The sequence below is a fragment of the Cebidichthys violaceus genome, unplaced genomic scaffold (genome assembly GCF_023349555.1).
Source record: "Cebidichthys violaceus isolate CVI_PGR_0920_01 unplaced genomic scaffold, fCebVio1.0.p SCAF_8, whole genome shotgun sequence".
Classification (NCBI taxonomy): Eukaryota; Metazoa; Chordata; class Actinopteri; order Perciformes; family Stichaeidae; genus Cebidichthys; species Cebidichthys violaceus.
The window spans coordinates 16,587,034-16,613,488 of NW_027176964.1; the positions used below are offsets into that span (position 1 = coordinate 16,587,034).

The following is a 26,455-nucleotide window of genomic DNA, read 5'->3' on the forward strand; positions in this document are numbered from 1 at the left end:
CACCGCTGAGACGGGAAATCCAGTCCCCCCTATTTCTTAATTAAAGTTCCCACTCTCCTCCTCCAGGCGTGCGATACAATCACCTCCTCCACTGCCTTCATCACACTCCTCTTCTTTCCTCCCTTCATTCATATCTCTCTCTCTCTCTCTCTCTCTCTCTCTCTCTCTCTCTCTCTCTCTCTCTGTCTTGTAAATGTTTTATGTTAGATTCTCTCAGGCTTGCTCCCACGGAGACACGTCTTATATTTTGGCACAATGAAGCCCAAGTAATTAACTGTGCATCATGTGTGTGTGTGTGTGTGTGTGTGTGTGTGTGTGTGTGTGTGTGTGTGAGTGCCTCTGTGTGTTTAGCATTTGTCTTTAAATGGTGATGGTAGAAGTCCGTTGGTCAAACTCCCACTTCAGTAAAAGTATTTTCAGCAAAATGTCCTTTCCTCTAAATTCTTGCTGTCCTGTCCTTGAACGACTACAGGTGTAATCTTTAACACTGCACTGTATTTTATATGTTTTTTTTAATGTAAAATCTTAATCTGAAAAGTAACTACAGCTGTCAACTAAATATTTAAAGTACAAGTACCTCAAAAAAATGTACATTTTCTCTTGGATTTTAATGTTTTTCTCGTCTTTCTCTTCCTATCCAGCGAAATTAACCGCTTGGACCTGGGTCTGACAGTAGAGGTGTGGAACAAAGGGTTGATCTGGGACACCATGGTCGGCACCGTGTGGATTCCCCTCCACAGCATCCGACAGTCGAATGAGGTTCGCCACTAACCGCTTGAGAAGTACCGTAGCTAAACACTCTGCACTCGAGGGACCCGCTCCGTCGGCGGTCGGACGTGTTTTCAATTCCGTTTGTTTCGGTTTGTGCGTCAGCTGCAAACTGTCTCTCTGTATGCAGGAAGGTCCGGGGGAGTGGCTCACGCTGGACTCTCAGGTCATCATGACCGACAACGAGATCTGCGGCACCAAAGAGCCCACCCTCCACCTGGTGCTGCTCGACACGCGCTTTGAACTGCCCCTCGGTGAGAAATCAATATTAGCATCAAGAGTCAGAGACCGTCAATAGGATGGAGAAGATGAGAATATGAAGATATAGGAACTCATCAACCCTTGAAGGAAGGACAGGAGGACTTGAATGTCTGTCTGTATGTTTCCACAGCAGACAGTGGTATATGTATACCTATGTTTAGTGTAACTCTTTTGCCACCCTACATAGGCGGAGCCTCATTAGGCTTGTTTTTTTTTTTTTGCCACCTGAGCTTGTCTGCCTTGTTGTTTTCAGATATCCCTGAGGATGAGGCGCGGTACTGGGCTAAAAAACTGGAGCAGCTCAATGCCATGAGGGACCAAGATGTAAGCCGTCAAGCCATTTTGATTTAATACCTCAGCTCTCGCATTTCAGGAGCGTGCACAACATGATAAATTAGGGTTTTAACTATATCACACATTACAAGATGAAATCCAACTGTACATTTTCTCCACCTCCTGCACACAGGCATAGCACTTACGTTTTGTTTACACGGTAATCTCTTTTTACATTTGTCTGACCATTCTTACCAGGAGGAGCAGGAGCGCCCCCTACGTGTCCCAGGAACCCAGTGCTGTGAGTGACTCCTTTTGTTTTGTGCCGAACAAGAGAATTCTGCGTTTTAACTGTCGAGACGTCAGTGTGACCACACGTGGGTTACTGTGCGTTAAATGGTCAAAAGATGGCAGCGCTGTAAAAGGATCGATACGGGTATCAGATGTCCGGAGGCGCGCTCCGCCGAGATGCTGAGCCAGCTGTCGGGGGGGGGGGGGGTTGCAAGGTGGAGAGACTCGGGAGGCTCAGCGCTGCCTCTGTGCTCTCTTTTCCATTCACCGGCTCCAACGTGGGAACATTAATAATGCTTTAATTGTGTGAATGCATGCTTATGTTTGGACACCAGTGCAATTCATAATCAATACTGACAACCGTCCTGTTTTATTGCAGGTAACTGGAGTCTGTGGGGAGACCAACAAAGTAAGTGTACACAGTGTACAAACGGCCATGTCAGGACAAGTCGTCAACTGGGATCATCACTTTCATCCTGTCATCCTTTCACATTCACTCTCTTGTCTCTTCTTTTCGTCCTGTCACTGCACATTTGCACACCGCTCTTTTCTCTCGCACCTCTGCGCAGACGAAGACCCAGACAGCGCTGTGGACGACAGGGACAGCGACTATCGCAGCGAAACCAGTAACAGCATCCCCCCTCCCTACTACAGCACGTCCCAGCCCAACGCCTCGGTCCACCAGTATCCCATCAGCCACCAGCACCGCAGCTCCAGGAGCTTATCTTACCCACGCTCTGGCATCAGCCAGGACCTCGACTACCAACATCAGAGGACGGTCAGGTGTGTGTTTTATTATTTACACCTGTCCTCTTCCTGCTCGGACAGAAATGGCCACTAGTGAATGAACACAGTCAATGACCGCCCTGTGTGTGTGTGTGTGTGTGTGTGTGTGTGTGTGTGTGTGTGTGTGCGTGTGCGCGTGTGCGTGTGTGTGTGCGTGTGTGTGTGTGTGTGTGTGTGTGTGTGTGTGTGTGTGTGCGTGTGTGCGCCAGTCCTTCATCGGGTCCTACAGACCAGATGCTATTTCGCCTTCACATTTGTTTACAATACTGTTTAATTTCTCGGCTCGTATCGACATATTTCTCACAGACTGGGATTGAAACCATGCATCCCTTCACCTCTTGCTTTATGAATTATTCAACTGGCAATCTAACGGTCAATACTGCACATAAGATTAGCTGCTTGTGTGAGTGTATTGGACAGAGCAACTTCCTCTCATCCCTGCCCATTCTCATTCCCCTCTTTCCTCTCTGCTCCCTACACTCACTCGCTCTCTCCTCTCTCCTTCTATTTTGTCTCTGTGCTCACCACTCCCTCCTTGTCTTCATTATCTCCCTCTACCACCAACCGCCCTCCTTCCTCTCTGTGCCTCTATTCTGTTTTTAATATCCCCATTCGTCAAGCACTATAAATACCTCTCCCCCCCCCCCCGTTTGTTGCATTTCTGGATGCTTGTTCTTTTGTCTTTCGTCACCTTTCTGTTCTGCTCTATTTCTCCGTGCTTGTCTGGTTCTCTTGTATCCCCAGTGCTTTTCATCGATTAGCCTTCAACATTATTCCTGGCCACCCAAAGACATGTAGAAAAGGTTTTTAGTAAGGCTGTCCGGTAGAGTGTAACGTGTAGAGGCCATTGAGTGCTCTAATAAATTGTCCCGTAAGCATTTTTTGAGATTATAGTTCATAAAGGGAGGGTAAACCATTTATTTCACATGCAAACCTGCATCCCTCATAAGTGCTTTGATAGTGACCCTCTCCTGGGCATGTCTTGCACCCTGACCCTGACTTCTCCTCCCTGCAGTCCGTCGGGGAGCTATGCATCGTCCGCAGAGCTGAGTCGGTGCAGCAGTCAGCTGAGCGAGGAGGACTACGGCGTCGAGTACGGAGAGAGAGACCCTTACGACGAGAACGACTCTTACCACTCCTGCCACTCCTCGGTCAGCTACAGTAAAGGCTCTCCAGACTGGGACCCCGATGAGACCCAGGGGGCGTACAGCGACGAGGGCGGCTACAGCAAAGACGGAGGAGAGGAGGCGGCTCTGTACGAGGAGGACGACGGAGGACTGTACGAGGGAGAAGAGGAGGGCCTCTATGAGGATGAGGAGATGCTGTACGATGAGGAGGATTTGTACAACTTGGACGGGACCCTCAGTGAGGACATGGAGCCTCCGTTTACCCCGACCCCAACGTCAACGGCCGCCCCGACTCTGGATGTGCCCAGCTCCAGACCGCCTCTGGAGAAACAGCCGTCTTTACACCAACAGCAGGCCCCTACTCAAGCCCCCAACCAAGCATCCAACCAGTCTCATCCACCCGCCGTGGCACCGTCAGCACAACCCCCCTCTGGTCAACCAACAACCCAACCACCTAAACAGCCCCAGCCACAAACGCAGCCGCAGCCTCAGCCGCAGCCAGCCCCGTCTGCCACTTCCTTCTTCTCAATGGCCAAACCTCTGACTGCTGCAGTCACAGGCTTGGCCTCTACTTTCTTGTCTTCTGTTCCCAGCGGGCAGCCTGCCCAGTCTCACCCTCCAGCCTCCGCCGTACCTCAACAACACCAGTCTGCCGCAGCCAGCGTCATCCCTCCATCCCACCCCGCCGCCGCGGCTAACTCGGCCTCCCAGCCCCCCTCGACTGCCGTGGGCCCTTCCTCCCAGCAGACCCAGTCCCCCGGGCAGCCTCAATCCCACCTCGACGGCGCTGCCACCGCCACACAATCGGCCGCCCCCGAGGACCAGGCCCTCCAGCTGGAGGAAGAGCCGTGGTTAGAGGAGGAAATGGTGTTGGAAAAAGAGGCCAGGACGCCCCCCGCTCAGCCAGAGGAGGAGTTCCCCATGGAGGAGAAAGAGGAGCATTTCGAAGAGAGCAGGCCGCCGACACCAGTAGAGGAAGAAGAGATGCTGCCTGAGAGGTAAGGGAGACGGTCGAACGGAAGCAGATCAGTTAATTCAACAACAGAAATAGGCTAGAAGAGCAACAACACGTTCACCACCAATCGTATACATTTATCAGCTAAAGACGTGTTTTTGTTTTAGTCCTCCAGTCGTAGAGGAGCCCAAAGAGCCAGTGGATCCAGCAGTCAGAGCCAAAGAGAACTGGCTAAGGCTCTACAATAAAGTCTTAGAACAGCTTCGGGAGGTAAGACCCCTGGTTTGAACCCCACCCTCTCATCTGTCCGTCGCAGCAGTCCAGAGCTGCAGGCCTGATGCAGTTCCACTCTGTTCTTTAAAAGATTATACCCGAGTTCAAGAGACTCTAAAAGTGTCTCCAAAGTTTTTGAAATATGAATGTGTGCAGTGCATTATTAATGTGAAGGACCCGGGACATGCAGTAGGTTTTGAGTTCTATTTTGATCTCGTTTTTTCGCTGGACAGCAGGAAGCAGACTTGATGTGTTTCAGATTTTACGACCGCTACCTTTTTAGTTTTCTTAAAATAAAAACACCGATGACTCCGACACGCAGCAAACCACACCACTGCTTGATATAGTTTTACACATTACATTTTGCTTGATCAGTTTTCACTTGCATATTTTATTCACATATTATGTTTCTATTCATTACTTTTGAATTCAGTTGTGCAGAGAATTAATCACTTGCTTCGATGTTTATGTCGATGTGTGTCACGTTGCCTTTTTGTACATTTGGCTCCTTTTTGTTTCGTCTTCTTTTAATTTCTTTTGTTTTTGCCGAAAACCCCCACTTTGTTTGCTTTTCAGTTTCATGTCATTGCCATAGTGACACTCGCATGCACTTTGCTCGGCCATCAGTGGAGCATGCTGACAGGTAGGTACAAACCTGTGTGTGTGTGAACGTCACTACGCTCACTCATCTTTTCTGTTATATCGAGAGACGTCATCCAGTCTGATTATGAGCCACACTGCATCAGATTCTCCCAAAAATTTAGGCAAAGCACTTTTTTTTTGTTGCAAAGATGCAAAAACCTGCATTCTCTAATGACATGAATAAAGGTGACATTTATTGAATTGAACTGGTGCCTATTGAGCAAGTCTTGGCAGGTTTATTTCCCAGTTTTACAAATTGTGAGAGGAACCTCTGAGACTCTTGAGCAACAGCAGAACATCAGAGTTTTTTACTGAAGCCAGCCAGCTTACAACCACTGATTTAAAAAAAAAAGTAGAAGAAATGAGATCCAAATTTAAATGCAAAAAGCCAAATATTTCTGTTTCACAATCAGATAGTTGAACTCTACTGATGCAGCCTTATTGAAACTTGAAAAGGCTGCAGAGACGAACTGAAGGTTGCTTGTTTCTCAGTGATGACGTTTCTTCTTCGTCTCTCTCAGGCTCGAGGAGAGACCTCCAGCTCGCTGTGGTTTGGCAAAGGAGGGTGAGTGTCTCCTTCAAGCAATATACTTTCTCTTGCATGGAACAAATTATAAATCACACAGTTTATTAGCTAATGCAATAACTGCCACAACGTCAGCTAAAAATGATCCTCGGCTCATTGTGGGGAATCTGCCGCCGATGCTTTGGATTGAAAATGCCCTTCTTTAGTCCGGGAATCCTCCGTTCGGACTCATTCAGCTCATGGCATTTGGCCAGTGAGTATTAAACGCTGTGGGCTGCCCCGACTTAGCTGGCAGGTCATTTGTAGATGAGGCAGACCCTCAGAGTGGAACTCAGGCTGCATACTAAATAAGTGCAAAGTTAGCAAAATAAAAAAAACTCAGCAATAATTACACCCGGGGCGTGTGGTGGAGTGTCATTCCCACTGTTTGAGACCAGGCAGTCCGCATAATTAAACTCTCCGGTCCTTGACGGAGGCAGCGTTAGGAGCAGTGATGGAGGGAACTGCATCTGCCCCGTAGTGACAAAACACAACGTCACAGGAAGACATTTTGACCGTCGTTTAAATCTGCTGAACATATTCGTGAGAATGTGTAACCGCTCATTCCTTTCCCACTCAGAATGGGAGGTGCTCTGTACAGTATTGACAGCATGCCTGACCTCCGCAAGAGGAAAGCCATTCCTCTCGTCAGAGATCTGGTGAGACGCAAACACACACACACACACACACACACACACACACACACACACACACACACACACACACACACACACACACACACGAGCAATAATGTTCACCAATACTGGGATGTGTGTCCTGAAATCATTCTGTGGCATTAATATAACTACGGTGTTTAATCAATGCAGTTACAACGTTCTCTGGAGTTTAGGGCGCACCTTTCAGACGCATAGTGGCTCACACACACACACACACACACACACACACACACACAACACATCATGAATATTTGTTCAGCTCGTTGGTTGAAAGTCCTCACATGTCGTCTCTTTGTCTCCTCTCCTCTGTTCCGTCACTGCCTGGACTCCTCAGGCTATGGTGAGTGCTTGTTCATCCCTTACAGATGTATTCGTGGCTGAAGTCCACTGTGTAGTTCACGTTCAGACATTGAACTGTTTTTCTTCCGTTTTCTTCCCTCTTCTTGTCCCCAGTCTCTGGTGCAGAGCTCTCGTAAGGCTGGAATCACCTCCGCCATGGCTTCCACCACTCTGGGCAACGAAGAGCTGGTGGGTTTCCTCTCGGCTCACCTCTACACCAATCTGTTCAGGGTTCCTCCGGCCTTTTAATCGCTGCCTGGCATCAAACTCACATTTCTCTCCTCCGTGCCCTTTTTTGCAGAAAAGCCACGTCTATAAAAAGACCCTGCAGGCTCTGATCTACCCGATCTCCTCCACTACGCCGCACAACTTTGAGGTGTGGACGGCCACCACGCCCACCTACTGCTACGAATGCGAAGGGCTGCTCTGGGGCATCGCCCGACAAGGCATGCGCTGCTCTGAGTGCGGCGTCAAATGCCACGATAAGTGCCAAGACCTGCTCAACGCCGACTGTCTGCAGAGTAAGGATCCCAGAATCGACACACTTTTAAACAAATTCATATTTTTTTTTACTTTGGCGTGCACACAAACCCTAAAACTATTTCAGCACCTCCTCTGAATCTTTCTGCCCGATTGACATCCCATTATTCTTGTCCTCCATCCACGCTCGCATTCTCCTCCCTCTTCCTTTCTAATTTATCTCTTGAGTAATGCGCTGTCATTCCTCGGCCTCTCCTTTCTTTTCCACCCGTAACCTTTGCATCCGTACCGCTTTGACTAATTCAGCTCCACACGGGGTGACTTATCCAATTCCCATACTGATTTTGGAGTCAATCTATGCAACGTAGAATGTCTCCAAAGAGTCTCATAAGCTCTCGACAGCATCTGTTGCTGTTTTACTCTCTGATTATCTGTGGATACAGTCTCCACCACAGTATTGGAATGTTTGGGGTTTTGATTCCTGGCCAAGAAATGTCAACGATTGTCTAAATTGATTTGATTCTATCTTGGGTTGCAGGGAAACAGGAGATAAGCTGCTAGCCTATGCGCCATATTGCCTTGAATTATATATTTTCCACTATAAAAACTGTTCTTCCTGCGACCCTCTCTTCACTCATCCATCTCACCAGGAGCTGCAGAGAAGAGCTCCAAGCACGGGGCGGAGGATCGAACGCAGAACATCATCATGGTCCTGAAAGACCGCATGAAAATCCGGGAGAGGAACAAACCAGAAATCTTTGAGCTAATCCTGGAAGTGTTCGCCCTCGACAAGACAACGCACGGCACGCAAATGAAACAAATCAAGCAGAGCGTGCTTGACGGGACCTCCAAATGGTCCGCGAAGATCAGCATCACCGGTGAGTTAAGGGTGTCATGTTGTCCACTGAGGCAAATTTATGAATAGAAATTAAACTTCAGACGTCTGTCTGGGTAATTGTTTAAATGTTTTAATGTCTCTTCCTCAGTGGTTTGTGCTCAAGGCCTGCAGGCTAAAGACAAAACTGGCTCCAGTGACCCTTATGTAACTGTTCAAGTTGGAAAGACCAAGAAGAGAACCAAGACCATCTATGGAAACCTCAACCCGGTCTGGGAAGAAAACTTTCACTTGTGAGTACAGTAGAGTGTTTCAGAAGCTGATGTTTCACTGTATTGGATGGTATAGACCTCTAACTTAAGGTTATAATAATAAAAACAATGGTTGAATCACCAGACGAGCATGCGGCACTTCGGCCTATTTCCCCTTGTTTCCCCCACGAAAGTGATTTCTTCCTCCGTACCACAGCCATTGACTTCTTCTGCCTCGCACAGTGAATGCCACAACTCGTCCGACCGCATCAAGGTTCGCGTGTGGGACGAGGACGACGACATCAAGTCGCGCGTGAAACAGAGGTTCAAACGCGAGAGCGACGACTTCCTGGGCCAAACCATCATCGAAGTCCGGACGCTGAGCGGGGAGATGGACGTTTGGTACAACCTGGGTGAGTTTTAAGATAAGAGAGAAAAGACGGCGGAGAGTTAAGAGACGGATGAGAGGAGCAGCGAGTCGCACAGAGATAACAGAAGAAGAATCGGATCATTTAATGCTTGTGTCTCTGCGGATAGGACAGATTTCAGTCAACTAAGAAACCTTCCTTTTTGACAGACAAGAGGACTGATAAGTCCGCTGTGTCGGGAGCCATCCGGATGCACATAAGTGTGGAGATCAAAGGAGAGGAGACGGTTGCTCCTTACCATGTCCAGTACACCTGTTTACATGAGGTCAGTCTAAACGGACGTCATGCTGGAAATACTCTAAATGCTGTTGTGATTATTTGCGCTTGAAAAACATTATATATGCCAGAGCAACCATGTGAGGTAACTAGTTCCTTCTTTGAATGAAATCACCAACATCAGGTTCTTCATTACAGTTTTACTGTTTAATTATTGAGCCATTTTCAACCTCTACAGGGCTGTATGGACTCTCTGGCTATTGGACAGACACGGACACAGTCCAGTAGACTATTTCACAGTTTCATGCATAATCCTGTTACGCTGCAGGATTATAAGAAGGGGATGAGGGACAATCGTGAAATTAGTGAGGAGCTTTGGCAATCAGCCAGTGTTCAAATGATGAACTTGAAAGTCAGAATCAAGGTGAATTTGAGCATATTTACAGTTTGACATTGTTTTCAACATTGTCCTGTATCGGAGAATAAAAGTAGTGGATGTTTGAATACGTTTCTCACGCTCACTCGCTTGGTGTCATTAAAGCTCCTGGTTACAGCAGATCTGAGGCCTCTTTGAAGGATCTGCTCCACCGTTATCTTTCCGGTTACGTGTATTTGAGACGCTATTTATTTATTTATTTATTTTTTTTGTTCTTCTTTCTTCAGCACCTGTTCCAGTACACCACCGAGGAGCAGAATGGCGGCGTGGTAAAGATCCCGGACGCCAAAGGGGACGATGCCTGGAAGGTGTATTTTGAGGAGACCGCTCAGGAGATAGTGGATGAGTTTGCCATGAGATACGGAGTAGAGTCCATCTACCAGGCCATGACGTCAGTCCCTCAGCCACTCCTCTGCATGCGCACCGCTGAACGTTAAATAAGACTGTCCTGAGTTAGAAGCTTTTATTCCACTTGTTTTTAGTAAATGCACTTTAAATGTTCTTTTCTTCCGCCCCACAGCCACTTTGCCTGCTTGTCATCTAAGTACATGTGCCCGGGCGTGCCGGCCGTGATGAGCACCCTGCTCGCCAACATCAACGCTTACTACGCCCACACCACCCAGTCCTCCAACAATGTTTCTGCCTCGGACCGATTCGCTGCGTCAAACTTTGGCGTGAGTCCCTTATTCAAGCTGAAAAAATGCTATTCTTCTTTTTAAAAACTCCTAAGAAATGAGTAGCTGTTGGTCCCTTTGGGCTGTAGATGAAAGTGACTTCAGCGTGGCCCTGCCTACGTCTCTCCAAACGTCCAATCAGCTGAGCCCTCGTCACTTCCTGCCTGGTGTTTGTGTAGTTAAATCGTGACAAACGATCTTTCAGCTGTGGTAAAAAAAATTTCTTCTTCTGTTTTGTGTCTTTTTCCTGTTTAGAAGGAGAGGTTTGTGAAACTGTTGGATCAGCTGCACAACTCGCTGAGGATCGACCTGTCCATGTACCGGGTACTGACCGCTTCTCCTGTCACCACCAATGCAAAAAAACCCAAAAACGTTTACTTAGTGCTGCCGTCCACCTCTAGTTGTGCTATTTCTGCTTATACAGTCTGTTCTGTGTTTGGGATGAAATGACAATGATGTTCTGATACGGTCCCTGTTGTGTGTGTGATGTTTATTTCCTTCATATTACGACTTGAACATTTTGTGCCGTTTATAATTGTCGCTTCGTTTGCTTTCAGAATAACTTCCCTGCCAGCAGTCCTGAAAGACTACAAGACCTCAAGTCTACAGTTGATCTCTTGACGAGCATCACATTCTTTAGGATGAAGGTATGGATGACTTGAAGACCCATCTGTTCTTTTTTTTCTTTTCACAGTAGCGCTCACAAACTAAAATGCTTCACATTTCCAGTACTTTCTGGAAAGTAGCCTGAGGCCTGAACAGAGGATCAGCACAACATTACCCTGTGCTAACAGAAGCTATTATCATAGAACTCCTGTGTGTCAGAGTGTTCATGTTTAGAGTTTATGGTTAAATTCCTGCTGAGATAACCTCTGAGACCGGGTGTCTGACGGCTCTTTGAGGGGAACTGGATTCAAACCATATTGTTGTGTAACATTTTTGTGTTCAGGTTCAGGAGCTGCAGAGTCCCCCCAGGGCGAGCCAGGTGGTGAAGGACTGTGTGAAAGCCTGTCTTAACTCCACCTACGAGTACATCTTTAACAACTGCCACGACCTCTACAACAGGGAATATCAGACAGACCCTGTAAGTCAGTGTGTGTGTGTGTGTGTGTGTGTGTGTGTGTGTGTGTGTGTGTGTGTGTGTGTGAAGCAGAAGGAGTGTATATTGTGGAGTTGTTCCTGCTCTTTAGCGCCGATGCTGTGCTCTCACTGCAAAGAAATGTAGCCGTTACGATTTGTGAATCCACAACCTCTTTTTTGTCCCCCAGTCAAAGGCGGTCCCTCCGGATGAGCAGGGCCCCAGCACCAAGAACCTGGACTTCTGGTCCAAACTCATCACCCTTATCGTCTCCATCATAGAGGAGGACAAAAACTCCTACACTCATTGCCTTAATCAGTGAGTCTTTACTCAAAACATCGGCTGCTTCTTTTTAAATCCATTCATTTAATTATTCATGGTTGTTAATTTAAAGGAGCTCATTGGCTTTGTTTCGGGTGACAATGATGATAAGTGTGTGTCTTGCAGTTACATAAACATGAGGCTGGGTTATCTTGTTAAATAATAGATTACCATTACTGGATACAGAGCTGGATTTAACACAGAGTACGGCCTCTTATAGGTTTCCCCAGGAACTGAACGTGGGCAAGATCAGCGCCGAAGTCATGTGGAACATGTTTGCACAAGATATGAAATACGCCATGGAGGGTAGGTGTTTGTGTGTTGTTGGGACGGGGGGGGACGGGGGGGGATCACAGGCCTATAATTAAGAGGAGTCATTAGTTTGTGGATGAGTGTGTGTTTTATTTGGATATAAGGAAAAAGGGACTTTCCTCATTCGTTGTTTCTCTTTGATATTCAGAGCATGAGAAGAACCGCCTGTGTAAAAGCGCAGATTACATGAACTTGCACTTCAAGGTGAAGTGGCTCTACAACGAGTACGTCAAGGAGCTGTCCACTTTCCAGAAGCACGTACCGGAGTACCCGGCGTAAGTATCTCATGAACAGCGTCCGCACGTCTCCTTCTTCTCTTCTTTTGGCACAGAGGCTCATGTTGTCTCCGCTCGCTCCTTTGTCCTGCAGCTGGTTCGAACCGTTCGTCGTCATGTGGTTGGACGAGAATGAAGAAGTGTCCAGAGACTTTCTGCATGGAGCCTTGGAGAGGGACAAAAAAGACGGGGTAACTGCGTCCGTCTAAATCCCTTCATGAGTAAAATGCTAGCCTACTAGCATGCTAACTGGCGTTGTCACAAAGGAAGCCACAACAGTCTGCTGCTGGCATTTCTGCAAGTGCTGTAAAACACGACCTCTAAATACGAGACTGCACCCAACAACTCCTGGTTTTCAAATGTTCCGTTTGAGTTGTTATCATTTTCTATTTTATAGGACTACTTTTTAGATTCAGGGAAATACATTTATTTCCTTTTTGTCCAAGAGTTAGATGAGAAGATTGATGATACAGACTCAAACATCTGTAAAGTATGAAACTACCATCGGCAGCTGGCTAATTTAGCTTAGCATTAAGACGTTAGAGGTGCTGGTCTACCTACCAGCACCTCTAACGCTCACTAGGTAACATGTGATCCCTTGTTTGTTGAATACATACGGCAAACGTGTAAAAGCAACACCGGCTTTACTGGTCTTACTGGTTTTCCGGGTGGCGACTGACTGTTTCTTGGGAGGGTGCAGTGGCTTCCTGTAGACTGATTTCCGTCTTTGTGCAGGTCGAAGCTTCATATTTACCGCGCAGTAAAACAAGCATATTCCTCAAAATTAATAAAACAATGTCAGCTTTCCACAACAAAGCGTGTGAGTTTTGAAAGAAACAGTCATGTGAGACTAAAGTTTGACTGAAATCCAACAATCCGATTCTGCTGAGACGGTAATAAAATACACTATGAAAGCTTAAATCTGACCTACCTGCAGCATTTCCCATCTCATAAAATGTATTCATGCATTTATCATGCAGATTCAGGCAGCTCTCCTGACTCGGCACATTCCAGGAGGGCTGAGAAGAGCGGCTCGAAGGCCTCGAGGCAATCAATAATTACTCGATACCAAAGGCGAATGAAAAAAAAAAACCTTCAGTGCGGAGGGGTGCGGCGGCGACGGCGCAAGTCGACGTTACGCACACATGATGCCACACTCGGTCTCTGCTCGCGCCTACATGTCCACACAGCGAGAAGAAGGTCGATTCAAAGCAGCTGAAGATTCCCTCGTATGTCAGGACTCCTTTGGGTCCAATTACTGTCGCCAGAGGCGGCTCCTGCATCCCCGTGTCAGCAAAAACAGCCCCCCCCCCCAAAGGGGCTCAGTTTCATTGTCACTGAAGTGTAACGGCACGGTGAACATCAGGGGAGTCCACCTCCTCACTGGGATATTACTGTGCTGCAGCGTCGCACGTTCACACCTCTCCCCCCCCCCCTTTTATTCTTCTCGTTCCACAGTTCCAGGTTACGTCGGAGCACGCCTTGTTCTCCTGCTCGGTTGTGGACGTGTTCTCTCAGCTCAACCAGAGTTTCGAAATCATCCGCAAACTGGAGTGTCCCGACCCTCAGATCGTCGGCAACTACATGAAGAGATTTGCCAAGGTAACGTTCACCTGCTAATGCACCTCACGCACTGCTTCCACCCGAGTCGTCACTCTGAACCCAATGTGTCTCTCACCGCTCGTTCCATTGTTTGTCTTTCTTTCTCTCAGACCATTGGGAATGTCCTGCTGTCCTACGCTGACATCATTGCAAAGGACTTTCCAAATCATGTCAAGAAGGAGAAAGTGGTAGGTGGAAGTAGAAGACATGAAAGGGTGTAGAAAGTTTGGAACAACAAAGGCACCGGATGGAGATTTGAGTCAACGGAATGAACAGCAGTGATTGAATTAATGGTTTCATTTGAGCTCCATCCAGAGCATCAGTGAACGTCGACAGGTTGATTCATTTTTCGCCGAATAAGCCCGCTCTCCGCTGCCCGGGTTTCAGTGTTTCAAAGTGAATCAGGGCCGTGTAATTAGCTGAATGTGGCGTACGCTCGGGGAAAAGTGCTCCCAGAGAGACCGGGAGCCCCTGGAGGATCGGTAATTACTGAAAACTCTTGCTGCTCCTGACCTGCATCACCAAGAGTTCTTTTGCCAAAGAAGCAATAAAAAAAAAAGTTAGGAAGACTAACCTTGATTGATTACAATGAAACACCGGGGAGCAGACAGAGGAATGGGGAGTGAGAAGTGTGTAACGATTTCTTTCTTTTTTTCTCCCCTTAGCCGTGTATCATCATCAATAACATCCAGCAGCTCAGAGTTCAGTTGGAGAAGATGTTTGAGGCCATGGGAGGCAAAGACGTGAGTTTTCCACACATGCCGTTGTTGTGATTGTGCGATGGAAACGTGGCTCTTCTATTCGTCCTCTTTGTCTTCTCCCAGCTGAACCTGGAGGCCAGTGACTTCCTCAAGGAGCTGCAGAACAAACTCAACAGCGTCATGGACGACCTCAGCCGCATCTTTGCTGTCAGGTGGGCGCGTCCGTTTGATTCCCGCGTGGAACTAAGACACGTTGGACTCGGTTTCTCCTGCTGATTTTTCAAAGTCTGTTTGCGCGTTGTTCAGTTTCCAGCCGCAGATCGAGGACAACGTGAGGCAAATGGGAGACATCCTGGCCCAGGTCAAAGGTCAGACCGTCCCGGCCAACGGCAGCGTGGTTCAGGAGGCCGACAACGTCCTGCAGCCCATCATGGACTTCCTGGACAGCAAGTGAGCATGACTTGGATGTTGAACATCAATACTGTTACATAACTGATTGGATGTGTCTCAGAAGCATTAATGTTTGGTCTGATTCTTAGTCCTGGTTAGTCTTTAGAGTTGTCCATCATTAGTACCTTTATGAACGTTAACATGGCCTCAACAAGCACACACACACACACACCATAAATGTATATATATATATATATATATATATAACATACATGTTGTGTTTTTGTGTTTCAGCCTGTCGTTGTTTGCTAAGATCTGTGAGAAGACGGTCCTGAAGAGAGTGCTGAAGGAGCTGTGGAAACTAGTGATGAATACAATGGAAAAAACGATCGTGCTTCCAACTCTCACTGACCAGTCGGTATGTAGTAAAAAAAAAAGAAAAAAGAATAGACATTCACTCCTATTTTCTTCATCTTCTCTGTCTTCTCTGCTTTTTTTTTAATTTCAGTGCCTTTTCATTGATTTGGTCCATTGTGTACATTAACCCATCTATCCTGCCATTACCCCATTCTCTCTCCTTTCTTAGGTTATTGTAAGTATGTGTGTGTGTGTGTGTGTGTGTGTGTGTGTGTGTGTGTGTGTGTGTGTGTGTGTGTGTGTTTGCAGAATCTGTCTGCATGAAGAGACACTTTTTACCAGGAGCCGTTACACCACCCTCTGTAGCCTTTTGTTTCTCCTTCTCTGTGGATATCAGTGCATCAAACCTGATTTAGACGGCAGCACGTTGCACCAGAGGCAACACTTCCTGCAATACTAACTGACTGACTCTCTCCCAAGATGTAGCTTGTTCATTTAAAACATATATAGATTAGTGTAGGATTTGCAGTTTGACTCAGTTCCCCTCACTCGTCCGACTCGTTTCTTGTGTGTGCTGCGTTCCGTCCTCACTAAACCTCCTGACCTCACGTCTCACTGGACTGCACACGCTCTCAAACGCCACCCTTTTTTTTTCCTTTCTCTCCCTCCCTTCTCCACTCACTTCTCCGGCTTTCCATGACAGGGCACTCAGATGATCTTCAACGCGGCTAAGGAGTTGGGCCAGCTCTCCAAGCTCAAGGTGATGAAAATAGACGTTGGCAAACAAAAAGGAATTGACGAAAAGATACGAACCACATTTTAAAGGTGACCGTTTTTCATAGACTTTGACTCCTTTCCTTTGATCTGTCCTGCAGGAGCACATGGGCCGAGAGGAGGCCAAGGCTCTGAGTCCTAAACAGTGTGCAGTAATAGAGCTGGCGCTGGACACTATTAAGGTATCGTATGATGTATCACACAAACAGAACAGCTGGGAAATCGGTGCTCTTGTGTCTTACTTAACGTAAAGTTAACATAAAGAAATACCAAAAGGAACAGACAGTCTGTGTGTGTGAATCTGTGGGTTCAGGATGCTCCTCAACCCCCCAAATCTAATGTAATGTATATTCAAATGTATATCAATGACATATAATCCAAACATGTAACTTTAAACATCATGAACATCATGTTTGGTGTAAATTAGTGTCGGTTTAGAGGAGATAGTGCTGCAAAAGCAGCTTTGAATCACTCCTGCCTTTGCTCCACAGCTCCAGGGCTGACACTGCAAAACAGTTTTGTCACATTTATCTACTGCCCACTTAGAGCTCTCTGTGTCCTAACCTCTGTCTGTCTCTCTGCCCGTTCCCTCGCCGCCTACCTGCGCATCTGCACTTCATCATATCTGTAACGCAGCAATACTTCCACGCCGGCGGCGTGGGCCTGAAGAAGACATTCTTGGAAAAGAGTCCAGACCTGCAGTCTCTGCGCTACGCCTTATCTCTGTACACCCAGGCCACAGACAAGCTCATCAGGAAGTTTGTCCTCTCACAGAGCGCTCAGGGTGCGGACCTCACACGCCAACAAATATTCAATTCTTCTGTGAATTACAGGAGCTATACCAGCAAAATACTGGATGTAGTGAGCAGAAAACATGAGCGCTAAATACATTTAAATGTCGCACAGACACCCATAGTTGTCTAGCTACTTATACAATCAGCCATAACACACATATATATATATATATATATATATATATATATATACATGCTCTTCTGCTGCCATCCTCATCCTCTAATGCTGACTTTCTTTTGTCCCCTCTCAGTCCACGGAGGGAAAGGGCTCAGGTGCACGGCGAATGAAGACACGCCGCCAGAGAAAGGTATGTGTCAGCAATGTTATGTGAAGTCTGCATGTCCCTCCCCGTCCCCCGTCCCCCCCGTCCCCCTCAGCAAACCAGCAGCAGCAGCTCAGACTTGTGCTGAGACATCTCTGTAATCAAACTGTCAGAAACCAAAGAAAACCCAGAGACGGTGAGCAGCGTAAGACCGTGGCACTCTGCTTCTTCTTGTTACCAGCCGTCCCTGTGTGTGTGTGTGTGTGTGTGTGTGTGTGTGTGTGTGTGTGTGTGTGTGTGTGTGTGTGTGTAGTTCAGCATGTTTAAATTTAGTTCAAAATCTGCTGAGCCATCCCAGTTCTATATCTCAGCTGTGCTACATGCTGGACCACACAAAGCTCTGGTTATGTCCAGCCTGAGACAAACTGAGTGTGTCTTCACAGCATCTGGAGTGGATGCGGTTGGCGAGGTGATCATGTGCGTGGACATTTTACCCCAGCCTAATGGAGAGCACAAGATCAATGTCAAAGGTACAAACAAAAACAACAAAAAAAGAAAGAAGCTGAGCAGACAAGCAACGGCGTCACAATTTTCTTCTCCTCACGTCGTCTTTCTTTAATCCGTCCTCCGTCTCTCCTCCAGTGGTGGCTGCTAATGACCTGAAGTGGAAGGCTCAGGGCTTCAGGCCCTTCGTGGAGGTCTATATCATCGGCCCTCACCTCAGCGACAAGAAGAGGAAATTTGCCACGAAGTCCAAGAACAACAGCTGGTCACCCAAGTTCAGTGAGAGCTTCCAGTTGTGAGTGTCCGCCATTTCTGCTGGGTTCTATCGTCTCTGTTCTCGACTTTCATCCTAGTTTCACGTAACAAGTCACAAAGTGGTTGACTGAAATGTATCGGAAGAGTTTGAAATACTTTGGAATAGTAGTATAAAACCACTTATTAATAAAGACCCCTTCTTGTTTCAGCTCCTTGGGCACCGAGGTTGGTCCGGAGAGCTACGAGCTGCAGGTGTGCGTGAAGGACTACTGCTTCGCCAGAGAGGACCGCACCGTGGGCATGGCCGTGGTGCAGGTGAAGGACATAGCCAGCAAGGGCAGCGTCACCCTCTGGATGCCGCTGGGCAGACGCGTCCACATGGACGAGACGGGCCTGACGGTGCTGCGCATCCTCTCCCAGCGCAACAACGACGACGTGGCGAAGGAGTTCGTCAAGCTCAAATCGGACCAGCGCTCGGCCGAGGAGGGCCGAAGCTGAGGAGGACGCGCTCCGATCGCCAGAGACATAGTGTTCTATGTTCTGCACACCCGTAATAGTCACACCTACATAGATAAACAGCTGTGTGCAATACACAAGCACACACATGAAAACCCTCTACTGTACATATACCTGCATACATTATGCAACATTCACATTGTCAATGCAAACATAAAAGGAATATGTTTATAAATATTCATATTTCATTTTGAGTATTTCAACAGCCCGACGCAAAGCTTTCAGTTCAGGGTTAGCCTCACACTAGCGAGCGCTTGTCTAACCCTTCGCTCGACCTTTTTCCACGACACGTCGCACCTTTTTTATACGCCGTACACTTAGATGTGATATAATGCAACGCAGAGCAACAACTAAACCACGTGAAAAGTTTGAGGACGACCACTTTGCACTTTTGCTTCTCTCCGTGTCTTCAGGAGAGCTGTCCTTGCATCGCTGTGCTCTCCGTCTGCCCGTCTGCTTGCCTGCCCGACCGTGTGTCGTTCTTCCAGTACGTTGTTCCCCCCCCCCCCCCCCCCCCCTTCCTCGTCGTCTGCTCTGGGTAGTCTTCTTCCTCCCGGTGTGATGTGTTGCGTAGGTTGGACTTCAGGCACAGATCTATGATCGGCTCCCTTTTTGCCCCCCCCCCCAAAAAAAAAAATTCTAGTCTGTCCTTAAATGTACGAACGTCCTGCATGTTGACCCCAGGAACACTGTGATTCACTTTGCTGCAAACACGGCAACCCCGTACCCGCCCCCCCCCCCCCTCCCACATACAAGTTGGGGGCCTTCAATATTTTCCCCCGTGTGAACACGGTGCATATATAACCCATAACCCTGGTGTAATATTTATAATTATGACCCGACTAACCGTCATTACCACGGAGCGGAACCACGCTGAGCCCGATGTGTGTCGATAAAGAAGAAGGCAGTCGCCACAATGTGCTTTTTTTATTTATTTATTTTTTCACTCTTCTTGCTTCACATCACAACAAACGAAGCAATACCACCCCCCCCACCCCCCCCACCCCCCGTGTCTAACACACCCACTCCCCTAGAGTGCACATTAACTCCAAAAAGGGCTACAGGATTAGTGGTCTGGGATGTTTGTTTACGCACTGATACATACTGTCCACGCTTCTTTAGGCAAATTGACCACACCCCCGTCCCCCCCCCTCGTCTACCTTCACTGCCGCCACGCAGAACGTCTTTCGCGAGGGACGCTGTGGAGGAAGCCCAAAGGACGCGCGACGTAGGACGACACTTCCCTCCTGATTGCCTGCACACTAAACCATCTCTTCAAGGCAATAGTGGTTTGTTTGTACCTTCACGGAACCTTGTGCTTTTTACGGAGAACAAACCCCCTGAGAACACTGTTGTGTGTCTTTTGTTAGTGCGCGTGTGTGTGTGTGCGTGTGTGTGTGCATGTGTGTGCGTGTGTGTGTGTGTGTGTGTGTGTGTGTGTGTGTGTGTGTGTGTGTGTGTGCCGATTGTCACACCTGGCAAAATGGGATTCGAGATTGTGAGCAATATATTCTATTTACACACCTAAATGTATGCGCTGTCAATATAAATACAGGAGCACCAACTGCAATATCCAGATCCACGGAATGGGAAAGTTATTATCATTTTTATTATTTTCAGTTATGGACTCATTAAAATCTCCATTCCCGCTGGAAGTGTGTAAGCTTGTCCTCACGTGTTGGGAGAGAAAGAAAGTGTTTTGTCCTTTTAATTCCTATTTGCCTTTAGGACCAAATTTGCACGAACCACAGCTGGTTTCTGTTCCTCAAATAAAGAAGCCATCAGAGTCGCCGCCAAGCGTTTATGTCGTTCTCAGTCCCGTCACGTAACGAACCCCTTTACTTTTCACTGCAAAAAAGAAAAAAGAAAAAAGGTGAGCAAACACTCGCAGTCCTAGTCCGGCTCGTTTGTCGCCTCTATGTGAACCTTGATGATGTCAGTGACGGTGAGGTCCATCCTGTCGCTGCTGGCCTGTCACATGTTGTCTTTACTGAATACTGTTGAATCCTACCAAAAACAAAACTCCTGAATGTTACGTATCCTCAGCAGAGCCTTCTTGTTACGATCAAACGGGACGGTTCAAATCCAAAAACCACGACTAGCTTGGACACACACACACACACACACACACACACACACACACACACACACACACACACACACCGACTCATGCCGTTAATTTCATTTACATGAAATGGATCATTTTGGGTGAACTAGCCTTTTAAAAAAAGAGCTTCACACCACATGTGACACTTGACATGTCAGGTTGTAGCTGAAAAAAGCAGCAACAAAAAAAACACATTTAGAACCGATCATCCGGTTTCGGGCTCGTTGGTTGCCTGCTTCATGTATGTAGGCACACACACACACACACTACTGCACTCACACACACACGCACCTACACACCGATCTCTGCTCAAGCACAAAAGGGCACATGTAAGATGACACATGCATGCATGCACGCCGACACAACTCCGTGGAGACCAATGACGCCCACCCTGTGAATAGAACCTACGTACAACTGCATGATGGGAAACTTTATCGTGCCAGCACGTGTCTCTTTGATGTAACGTTTTCATCTCTTTTTTTATTTCCATAGCTATGTAATGATAAGTCATCCATTTTTTTTATTTAAAAAAAAAAGCTTGTGAATACGTCATCTGTAACCAATATGAATGTAGTGTCAACACAGAACTCGCATGAGAGAATTATTTTCTACAAAGGATTGTTTCTAATTTGTTTCTTATCATTATTGATTGTTTCCTTAATGAGGAGAAAGGGGAACTGGAATGCAGCCTGATTGTGATCTGCTTCCTATTAAAGGGACATTTGTGTCATGATCTACACGTCTGCTTTGTTATTCACTTTGCCGCACTTTGAATTTGTACGTGTGTTTATTCCATTATTGAATCTCAGAATGCACATGTGTGACATACCAGGACATAACAGGAGCCCTCAAAGCAAGACGTTATGAAAAGGTGGTTTTCGACGGACGCTTTACCCTCGCAGATGAAGACAACGAGGCGTTGTGTTGACACAAACCTTCATCCACTGTTCTCAATGTGCCCTCTGACCTCTCTGTGCATGGGGGGGGGGGGGGGGGCTATCACTCACTACCGCTCTGCTGAGGTTGAACCAGGTCACCTGACGCTGTTTATTTACAGGAGCACAGCAGGGGTTAGCATAAACAACTGGATTCATAGACAGTAAACAATAACAATTAAGTTACAATTTGTTCTTTTTGTCGTGAGCCTGATCTCTGCTTTGTGACATGCGATCTGTCCCCGAGTAGATCCTGGTGAAGACCATGTGAGCCACCTTCATTACCACCTTCCAATAAATAACTGTGTGCTGTGGATCAACCCCACAGAGCATAGAGAGCTCTGCCCATTTCTTTCTTTTTTTTTTTTGCATTCCCAACATTTAGGATCCTGCATTAAGCCCATTTTAGACGGTTTCAAAGGTGTAAAATAATATCCATCAATGAACTAAAATATCTCCTGCTGTACATCTTCTCTAATCTCATTGTCAAGATCCTTTAGTCAGATCAGTCTCAGGCATATTCACACGTTCTAGTTTGAATGTTTGACATTTCTCTATAGTATAGAGGCAGCGTGTAAGTTATTTTATAAGACTATACGACTATAAGACTATACGACTTTTTATGACATACTATGACTTTTTTATTATGAAATAGATTGACATACTATACTATGACCTTTTTTTCCGTTTTTCAACATATTATACCATGAGTTTTTTTTTCACTTTTTTCTACATGCTATACTATTACTTTTTATAAACATACTATGCCAGTGGTTCTCAGCTGGTGACTGTGGCTAAGTGGAGATCAGGGCTGCCTTTCAATCAGAGGGTCGTTGGTTCAATCCCCGGCTCCTGCTCTGCTAGTCTCATGTCAATGTGTCCTTCAGCAAGACGCTTAACCTAAAAATAATATTACTAAGACTTTTTTTAGACATAATATACTATGACTGTTTTTTAAATTTTTCGACATGCTAAACTATGACTGTTTTTTCCTTTTTTCGACATGCTATACTATGACTTTTTTTCCTTTTTTTGACATGCTATACTATTACTGTTTTTTTCCTTTTTTCAACATGTTATACTATGACTTTTTTTCCTTTTTTCGACAAGCTATACTATGACTTTTTTTCACTTTTCGACATGCTATACTATGACTTTTTAAAAAAAATTTCGACATGCTATACTATGACTGTTTTTTACTTTTTTCGACATGCTATACTATGACTGTTTTTTACTTTTTTCGACATGCTATACTATGACTGTTTTTTACTTTTTCCGACAAGCTAAACTATGACTGTTTTTTCCTTTTTTCGACATGTTATACTATGACTGTTTTTTCCTTTTTTCGACATGCTATACTATGACTGTTTTTTTCCTTTTTTCAACATCCTATACTATGACTGTTTTTTCAATTTTTCGACATGCTATACTATGACTGTTTTTTCCTTTTTTCGACATGCTATACTATGACTGTTTTTTTCCTTTTTTCAACATCCTATACTATGACTGTTTTTTCCTTTTTTCGACATGCTATACTATGACTGTTTTTTCCTTTTTTCAACATCTTATACTATGACTATTTTTTCCTTTTTTCGACATGCTATACTTTGACCATTTTTCTTTTTTTCCGACATGCTATACTATGACTGTTTTTAAATTTTTCGACATAATATACTATGACTGTTTTTTAAATTTTTCGACATGCTATACTATGACTGTTTTTTTCACTTTTCGACATGCTATACTATGACTGTTTTTCAATTTTTCGACATGCTATACTATGACTGTTTTTCAATTTTTCGACATGCTATACTATGACTTTTTTCGACATGCTATACTATGACTGTTTTTTTCTTTTTTCGACATGCTATACTTTGACCATTTTTCATTTTTTTCGACATGCTATACTATGACTGTTTTTTTCTTTTTTGACATGCTATACTATGACTGTTTTTTCCTTTTTTCGACATGCTATACTATGACTGTTTTTTCCTTTTTTCGACATGCTATACTATGACTGTTTTTTTCTTTTTTGACACGCTATACTATGATTTTTTTTTCCTTTTTTCGACATGCTATACTATGACTTTTTTCGACATGCTATACTATGACTGTTTTTTTCCTTTTTTCGACATGCTATACTTTGACCATTTTTCATTTTTTTCGACATGCTATACTATGACTGTTTTTTTCTTTTTTGACACGCTATACTATGACTGTTTTTTCCTTTTTTCGACATACTATACTATGACTGTTTTTTTCTTTTTTGACACGCTATACTATGACTGTTTTTTCCTTTTTTCGACATGCTATACTATGACTGTTTTTTTCTTTTTTCGACATGCTATACTATGACTATTTTTTCCTTTTTTTGACATGCTATACTATGACTGTTTTTTCTTTTTTTCAACATGCTATACTATGACTTTTTATAAACATACTATGCCAGTGGTTCTCAACTGGTGACCGTGGCTAAGTGGAGAACAGGGCCGCCTTTCAATCAGAGGGTCGTTGGTTCAATCCCCGGCTCCTGGTCTTCTCGTCTCATGTCAATGTGTCCTTCAGCAAGACACTTAACCCCAAAATAATATTACTATGACTTTTTACGACATACTATACTATGACTGTTTTTTCCTTTTTTCGACATTTTATACTATGACTTTTTTTTCACTTTTCGACATGCTATACTATGACTGTTTTCAACATGCTATACTATGACTGTTTTTTTCTTTTTTCGACATGTTATACTATGACTTTTTTTCCTTTTTTTGACATGTTATACTATGACTTTTTTTCCTTTTTTTGACATGCTATACTATGACTGTTTTTTCCTTTTTTCGACATGCTATACTATGACTGTTTTTTCCTTTTTTCGACATGCTATACTATGACTTTTTTTCCTTTTTTTGACATGCTATACTATGACTGTTTTTTCCTTTTTTCGACATGCTATACTATGACTGTTTTTTCCTTTTTTTGACACGCTATACTATGACTTTTTCCTTTTTTCAACATGCTATACTATGACTGTTTTTTCCTTTTTTTGACATGCTATACTATGACTTTTTTTCCTTTTTTTGACATGCTATACTATGACTGTTTTTTCCTTTTTTCGACATGCTATACTATGACTTTTTTTCCTTTTTTTGACATGCTATACTATGACTTTTTTTCCTTTTTTTGACATGCTATACTGTGACTGTTTTTTCCTTTTTTCGACATGCTATACTATGACTGTTTTTAAATTTTTCGACATAATATACTATGACTGTTTTTTCAATTTTTCGACATGCTATACTATGACTGTTTTTTTCACTTTTCGACATGCTATACTATGACTGTTTTTCAATTTTTCGACATGCTATACTATGACTGTTTTTCAATTTTTCGACATGCTATACTATGACTTTTTCCTTTTTTCAACATGCTATACTATGACTGTTTTTTCCTTTTTTCGACATGCTGTACTATGACTGTTTTTTCCTTTTTTTGACATGCTATACTATGACTGTTTTTAAATTTTTCGACATACTATACTATGACTGTTTTCATGAAATATTTCGATATACTATACTATGACTGTTTTTTCCTTTTTTCGACATGCTATACTATGACTGTTTTTTCAATTTTTCGACATGCTATACTATGACTGTTTTTTTCTTTTTTCGACATGCTATACTATGACTGTTTTCAACATGCTATACTATGACTGTTTTTTTCCTTTTTTCAACATTCTATACTATGACTGTTTTTTCCTTTTTTCGACATGCTGTACTATGACTGTTTTTTCCTTTTTTCGACATGCTATACTTTGATCATTTTTCTTTTTTTTCGACATGCTATACTATGACTGTTTTTAAATTTTTCGACATAATATACTATGACTGTTTTTTCAATTTTTCGACATGCTATACTATGACTGTTTTTTTCACCTTTCGACATGCTATACTATGACTTTTTTTTCAATTTTTCGACATGCTATACTATGCCTGTTTTTTCCTTTTTTCGACATGCTATACTATGACTTTTTTTCACTTTTTGACATGCTGTACTATGACTGTTTTCAACATGCTATACTATGACTGTTTTTTCACTTTTTGACATGCTGTACTATGACTGTTTTCAACATGCTATACTATGACTGTTTTTTCCTTTTTTTGACACGCTATACTATGACTTTTTTTTTTTTCAACATGCTATACTATGACTGTTTTTTCCTTTTTTCGACGTGCTGTACTATGACTGTTTTTTCCTTTTTTCGACATGCTATACTTTGACCATTTTTCTTTTTTTTCGACATGCTATACTATGACTGTTTTTTCAATTTTTCGACATGCTATACTATGACTCTTTTTTTCCTTTTTTCGACACGCTATACTATGATTTTTTTTTCTTTTTTCGACATGCTATACTATGACTGTTTTTTTCTTTTTTGACACGCTATACTATGACTGTTTTTTCCTTTTTTCGACATACTATACTATGACTGTTTTTTTCTTTTTTGACACGCTATACTATGACTGTTTTTTCCTTTTTTCGACATGCTATACTATGACTGTTTTTTTCTTTTTTCGACATGCTATACTATGACTATTTTTTCCTTTTTTTGACATGCTATACTATGACTGTTTTTTCTTTTTTTCAACATGCTATACTATGACTTTTTATAAACATACTATGCCAGTGGTTCTCAACTGGTGACCGTGGCTAAGTGGAGAACAGGGCCGCCTTTCAATCAGAGGGTCGTTGGTTCAATCCCCGGCTCCTGGTCTTCTCGTCTCATGTCAATGTGTCCTTCAGCAAGACACTTAACCCCAAAATAATATTACTATGACTTTTTTACGACATACTATACTATGACTGTTTTTTCCTTTTTTCGACATTTTATACTATGACTTTTTTTTCACTTTTCGACATGCTATACTATGACTGTTTTCAACATGCTATACTATGACTGTTTTTTTCTTTTTTCGACATGTTATACTATGACTTTT

At 44.3% G+C, this 26,455-nt stretch overlaps 1 protein-coding gene across 1 annotated transcript in view; it reads left to right on the forward strand.

Annotated features, from left to right (window-relative positions):
• Positions 1 to 18,927, forward strand: part of LOC137892439 (protein unc-13 homolog A-like) — a 24,809-nt gene extending 5,882 nt beyond the window's left edge. The window contains exons 4-42 of the mRNA XM_068737554.1: positions 642 to 759; positions 899 to 1,022; positions 1,283 to 1,353; positions 1,561 to 1,603; positions 1,973 to 2,002; positions 2,163 to 2,376; positions 3,395 to 4,504; positions 4,629 to 4,731; positions 5,898 to 5,941; positions 6,522 to 6,600; positions 6,953 to 6,958; positions 7,072 to 7,146; positions 7,259 to 7,478; positions 8,088 to 8,315; positions 8,424 to 8,565; positions 8,767 to 8,936; positions 9,101 to 9,216; positions 9,831 to 9,994; positions 10,124 to 10,277; positions 10,533 to 10,601; positions 10,835 to 10,924; positions 11,227 to 11,361; positions 11,546 to 11,673; positions 11,897 to 11,982; positions 12,137 to 12,263; positions 12,358 to 12,454; positions 13,722 to 13,865; positions 13,976 to 14,053; positions 14,531 to 14,608; positions 14,690 to 14,778; positions 14,873 to 15,016; positions 15,251 to 15,374; positions 16,017 to 16,073; positions 16,189 to 16,269; positions 16,724 to 16,871; positions 17,133 to 17,189; positions 17,588 to 17,674; positions 17,787 to 17,943; positions 18,113 to 18,927. Coding sequence (XP_068593655.1) covers positions 642 to 759; positions 899 to 1,022; positions 1,283 to 1,353; positions 1,561 to 1,603; positions 1,973 to 2,002; positions 2,163 to 2,376; positions 3,395 to 4,504; positions 4,629 to 4,731; positions 5,898 to 5,941; positions 6,522 to 6,600; positions 6,953 to 6,958; positions 7,072 to 7,146; positions 7,259 to 7,478; positions 8,088 to 8,315; positions 8,424 to 8,565; positions 8,767 to 8,936; positions 9,101 to 9,216; positions 9,831 to 9,994; positions 10,124 to 10,277; positions 10,533 to 10,601; positions 10,835 to 10,924; positions 11,227 to 11,361; positions 11,546 to 11,673; positions 11,897 to 11,982; positions 12,137 to 12,263; positions 12,358 to 12,454; positions 13,722 to 13,865; positions 13,976 to 14,053; positions 14,531 to 14,608; positions 14,690 to 14,778; positions 14,873 to 15,016; positions 15,251 to 15,374; positions 16,017 to 16,073; positions 16,189 to 16,269; positions 16,724 to 16,871; positions 17,133 to 17,189; positions 17,588 to 17,674; positions 17,787 to 17,943; positions 18,113 to 18,401 — 5,476 coding nt within the window. The 3' untranslated portion in view covers positions 18,402 to 18,927. The remainder of the gene's footprint in view (positions 1 to 641; positions 760 to 898; positions 1,023 to 1,282; positions 1,354 to 1,560; positions 1,604 to 1,972; positions 2,003 to 2,162; positions 2,377 to 3,394; positions 4,505 to 4,628; positions 4,732 to 5,897; positions 5,942 to 6,521; positions 6,601 to 6,952; positions 6,959 to 7,071; positions 7,147 to 7,258; positions 7,479 to 8,087; positions 8,316 to 8,423; positions 8,566 to 8,766; positions 8,937 to 9,100; positions 9,217 to 9,830; positions 9,995 to 10,123; positions 10,278 to 10,532; positions 10,602 to 10,834; positions 10,925 to 11,226; positions 11,362 to 11,545; positions 11,674 to 11,896; positions 11,983 to 12,136; positions 12,264 to 12,357; positions 12,455 to 13,721; positions 13,866 to 13,975; positions 14,054 to 14,530; positions 14,609 to 14,689; positions 14,779 to 14,872; positions 15,017 to 15,250; positions 15,375 to 16,016; positions 16,074 to 16,188; positions 16,270 to 16,723; positions 16,872 to 17,132; positions 17,190 to 17,587; positions 17,675 to 17,786; positions 17,944 to 18,112) is intronic.
• The last annotated feature ends 7,528 nt before the right edge of the window (positions 18,928 to 26,455 follow it).